Consider the following 5,203-nt stretch of genomic DNA (forward strand, 5'->3'; position numbering starts at 1 on the left):
AGATCATATCACTTCAGAAGCTGTATATAAGAAAACTTACAGGTCTCAAGTATTATCTCTAAAAACAGCTGCACAAAAACTGAAGCTTGGGACAGTGCTGTCTCCATTGTAAAAGCAGATCTCCACTTTAGCATAGAGTTAAAAGTCCAGAAACTGGCTGAGAAAATGAGAAACAGCAGAAAGAGTACCTGACCTTTGAAAGTCACCATGGAGACAGAAAAAATCAGAAAAAACTCAGAAGACAACAATGTCAAAAGTGCTACATCCAAAGACTCAAACAAATTATGTGAATTGATCCCAGGCAATGGAAGACCTTGAAAAGTATTTTAAAAATCAAGTAAGAGAAGAAGAGGAATAACTGGGGAAAGAAATGAGTGATGTAAGAAAATCATGAGAAAAAAAGAGTCAACAGTTTGATAAAGGAAGCAGAAAAATTACAGAAGAAAATAACAGCTTAAAAAACACAATAGGTCAAATGGTAAAAGAGCCCCAAATGCTTTTTTTGTCTGTATTTTCTTTCACAGAAAGACTAATGAGCAAATATGTTTTGGAGGACTGCACATGGTTAACTTACATCAAATTGCTTTCCTTCTCAATGAGTTGGGCAGGGGAAGGAGAGAGTGAGGGAGAAAGAGAAGTTGGAGCTTATTTTTTTTCAATGAATGTAAAATATATTGTTTTCACATATAACTGGGGCAGTACAATGCTGTGCCATTTTGATGTACATATATTCAGTAGTGATATTAATTCAATATTTATGATACCTTTTATTTCCCTGATTAGCTCCCTTAATTAGGTCTATTTTGACTTTTGCATTGTCTGTCTTTTTAATTTCAACTAAAACATACTAAATTCTTCTGTACTCCTTTATTTTAACTCCATGTGCATCTTTCTCTTTTGAATATGTCTCTTGTAAACATCATATTTCTGTACTCTAGCTGCTAACCCATTATGCTATACTCTTACATTTTACAGGTGAGTCCATCCCACTCATATTTGCAGTTATTTTGGCTAAATGTGTATTGCCTCCCATCGTATTCTTTTTATACTTATTGAAATACTTTAAAAAAAAAAAACCCTGTTACTTTCTCATGGGTTTGTTTTGCTTTTGATTACTTTCCCCTTTAATCTTTTCCTTTGTTCTCCCACTTTTCCTTGTCTCCACACTCTCTTATTTCTCCATTGTATAAGATGAATTTCTGTGTGCAGTTACTCATAGAGAGACACGTTCTTCCCTCACTGAACCAGTTCACACAAGAGTGAAGTTCAAGCATTGTCTTCTTTTTTTATCTTTTCCCCCCAGTTGTATAAACTCTTCTTGTACACCTTTAGGTGAGATTTTCTTCATTCTTTCTCTGTTTTCCTATTTCTCCCTGTGTATCTCTCTAACCTTTCCATTCTTCTTTTGAAATAATTTTAACAAAATAGAGTGATAGCTATGCTTTCTAAATAGGCACCTGCTAACTGCCTTAATGATGACAGTTTTTAATAACATTTTTCCAATTACATACAAAGACAATTTTTAATATTTTTTAAAATTCGGGTTATTAATTTTCTTCATTCCTCCCTCACCTTTGATCCTCTAAGGTGACAAGCAATTTGATATGTTAAATATGTACAATCATGTAATAAACATTTCCATATTAGTCATATGAAAGTAGAAACAAACAAAATCATGAAAAAATAAACTGAAAAATAAAATGCTTAGATAAGCATTCAGACTACAAGACTTCTTACTCTGGATGTGGATTGCATTCGTCATCACATATCCTTAGGGCTACATGTATCATCTTCCCAAAAAGGAAATTAAACAGTTTAATACTTTTAGTCCCCTATGATTTCTCACTTTTGCTTACTTTTCATTCTTCTCTTTAGCCTTGTGTTTGAATGTTAAATTGTCTATTTGGTGCTGATCTTTTCATCAGGAATGCTTGAAATTCCTCTATTTCATTTTCCCCTTGAAGGATTCTATTCATATTTTTTTCTAGATAGGTTATTATTGCTTATAAATCTAGCTCCTTTGCCTTCCAGAAAACCATATAACAAGCCCTCCACTTCTTTAACATTGAGGGTGATAAATCTTGTGTGATCCTGACTTTGGTTCCTTGGTGTTTGAATTATTTCTTTCTGCATACTTCAATATTTTCTCCTTGATTGGAGGTTCTGGATTTGGGTGATGATATTCCTAGGAGTTTTCCTTTCGGAATTTCTTTCAGGAGGTGACCGCTGGATTATTTCAATTTCTACTTTACCCTCTGGTTTTAAGATATCTGGACTGTTTTCCATTATGATTTCTTGAATAACTATGTCAAGTCTATTGGTCTTTTAAGTAGACCAATAATTCATAAAGCATTTCCTATAACTAATTTTTAGGCTGGTTATTTTTCTGATGAGATATTTCAAATTTTCTTCTATTTTTTTCCATTCCTTTGACTTTGTTTCATTGTTTGTTGAAGTCTCATGGAATCATTCACTTCCATTAGTTCAATTCTAATTTTAAGAAGTTATTTTCTTCACTGAGTTTTGTATCTCTTATAACATTTGATCGATTCTGATTCTTAAAGAATTTTTTCTCTCAATAGTTTTGTGCCTTTCCCCCCAAGTTATTGGTTCTCTTTGCATAATGTTCTTGCATAGATCTCATTTCCTTTCCTAACTTTTGCTGTATTATGGTTATTTGATATTGAAATAATGTTTTCTTGGGTTTTTTGGGGGAGAGGAGGGAGATATTTTCTTAGTTCTTATAGGAAGTCTTTTGGGTTTGCATCCAATCTGTGTTTTTCTTTGAGACTTTGCTAGTATTTGTTTTCAAGTCGTTGTCTTCTTATAAGCTTTTGCCTTGAGTTTCACTTTCATCATAGTAGCTTTCCATGGTCAAGCCCATTTTCTGTTGTTTACTCATTTTAACAACCTACTTCTTGAATTTGGGCTTTATGTTAGAGTTGGGCTCTTCTCCATGGGTGTGGTGGAAAGAGTGATTATCTTGGTCTATATTTTCTGTTCTGATATTTTTACATATATTTGTAGACTGTAACTTTTCAGTGTTTCCAGTAGAGTACAATCCAAAAAGAAGTCTTTTCCTTTCTCCCCTAATCTATGCTTTGAACCTTATACAGTTTCCCTTGAGACCCAACCTGTCTTCTCTTTCCTGGAACTATGAGCCAGAAATGATTGCCTGGTATCAGCACTGTGCGACCAAATGACACCTGGTTCCGCATACAGTGGTAGCACAAGAGTCCCATAGGATCTCTTTCTGCTCTAGAGTTCAGTATTTTCTCCATCCCTCAGCACTGAGCTATTCCCCATCACTACTGCCACTTGTAAAGCCAGGTGCTATCACCATTACCACCACTTATGACACCCTGTGCACTCCTGACCACTCTCAACAAGCCTGCAGCCTCTTTTTATTTCTTCCTAAGTTGCCTTGCACTGGAAAAAAAAATGACTCCTGACTTTTAATTGGCTTTCCCACTCAGAATCTGATTTGCTATATTTTGTCACAGTTGTATATATTTTGGGGTAGGCTGGGTAGTTTTGATTGTACATTTTATCATCACTCCCCCTCAATCTAGATCATTTTATTTGTTTTCATAAATATAGGAGCTTCCATGTTTGTTATAATAGTAAAAGTATATAATATCTATAGAGCTAAAAATTCTACTGTTATTCTTTAGATATGATGATTATAATGATTTTTTTTCTTTCTTCATAGGGATCCTAAAAAGACAACATGGAAAACATAGGGTGGATCATCATTTCTGCTAGAAACATTACCCTTCAGCAATCATGGTACTCTGCAACATTTTTTATTTAAATTATCATTTACTCATTCAATTAATGAGTTATTTGCTATTTCAGCAAACACTTAATGAGTATCTGCTAGACATTGAAGGATGGCACAATATTTAAAGATGAGGGTATACATTCATTCAGGAGAAGTTTTCTGAAATCAAAATCCCATCTATTATTTTTACACTGAGACAAAATTTTCCTTTTGTGTCTGCAGAATCTGAGCTACACAAGTTTAAGTACTACTCCACAAGTCATGAATGCAATTTCCAGCAACTTGACATCTCCATTTTCATCCTTCCATCTGACAGGTATCCCAGGACTGGAAGAGATGCATGCCTGGATCTCCGTTCCTTTTTTTTGTCTCTATGCCATTGCCCTTGTGGGAAACAGCATGATCTTGTTTGTCATAGTAAATGAACGGAGCCTCCATGAGCCCATGTACTACTTTCTTTCCATGCTATCAGCTAGTGACTTGGGCTTGACCATTTCCACAATGTCAACAACACTGAGTGTCCTTTGGTTTGATGCAAGAGAGATAAGCTTAGATGGTTGTATTATTCAGATGTTCTTCCTTCATGGGTTTACATTCATGGAATCTGGGATCCTGGTGGCAATGGCCTTTGATCGCTTTGTGGCCATCTGTGACCCTTTGAGATATACTATTATCCTCACCAATGCCAGGATCACACAGTTAGGTGTGGTAATGATCATCCGTATGATAGCTCTAATGGTGCCCTTGGTTTTGTTATTTAAGAAGCTATCCTTCTGTGGTCCTAATGGTCTTTCTCATTCCTACTGTTACCATGCTGACGTGATTAAATTGGCATGCTCAGACACCAAATTCAATAGCATATGTGGATTAGTTGCTCTCATCCTGAGCACAGGGATTGACACACCATGCATTCTGCTCTCTTACATTCTGATCATTTGCTCTGTCCTCAGTATTGCATCCCCCAAAGAACAGCACAAGGCCTTCAGCACCTGTGCATCTCACATTGGATCTGTTGCCATATTTTACATTCCCATGATTAGTCTGTCCCTAGTGCATCGCTATGGTCATCAGGCACCCAAGATTGTACATACAATGATGGCCAACATCTACCTAGTACTTCCACCTGTGCTCAATCCCATCATATATAGTGTGAAAACAGCCCAGCTCCGCAAGGTGGTGTTGAAATTATTCCTTACAAAGTAGACTCCAATGTGAGGTTGGAACAATAACAGATTAAAGTTGCAGGTGTGATGTCACTTTGGGGATAAGACGATTAAAATATGGATGAGTCTGACATTTTTTTTAACACAGGCCCCCAAATAATCTTAGGATTCATGTTCTTTTGAAATATATTAGCGGTGAGAGAAAAAGAATTTGGACTTACTCTCAGGATTATCCCCGTAAGTAAAAAGGGAAAAA

The 5,203-nt window shown here is 35.8% G+C and overlaps 1 protein-coding gene across 2 annotated transcripts; it reads left to right on the forward strand.

The window, feature by feature from the left end:
• The first annotated feature begins 757 nt into the window (after positions 1-757).
• Positions 758-4,987, forward strand: LOC140508811 (olfactory receptor 51F1-like). 2 transcript variants are annotated; one of them, XM_072616685.1, is made up of 2 exons: positions 758-791; positions 4,086-4,987. In XM_072616685.1, the coding sequence occupies exons 1-2, from the start codon at positions 758-760 to the stop codon at positions 4,985-4,987; spliced, it is 936 nt and encodes a 311-aa protein (XP_072472786.1). The 2 variants fall into 2 exon arrangements, with proteins under 2 accessions (XP_072472786.1, XP_072472785.1); XM_072616684.1 differs by lacking the exon at positions 758-791 and having other exon boundaries at positions 4,046-4,987.
• Positions 4,988-5,203: the final 216 nt, after the last annotated feature.

Source organism: Notamacropus eugenii, chromosome 5 (assembly GCF_028372415.1).
Source record: "Notamacropus eugenii isolate mMacEug1 chromosome 5, mMacEug1.pri_v2, whole genome shotgun sequence".
Classification (NCBI taxonomy): domain Eukaryota; kingdom Metazoa; phylum Chordata; class Mammalia; order Diprotodontia; family Macropodidae; genus Notamacropus; species Notamacropus eugenii.

Excerpts from the sequence above, each read along its gene's own strand:
- LOC140508811 (XM_072616684.1), top strand. The coding sequence starts at position 4,046 with ATGAATGCAATTTCCAGCAACTTGACATCTCCATTTTCATCCTTCCAT.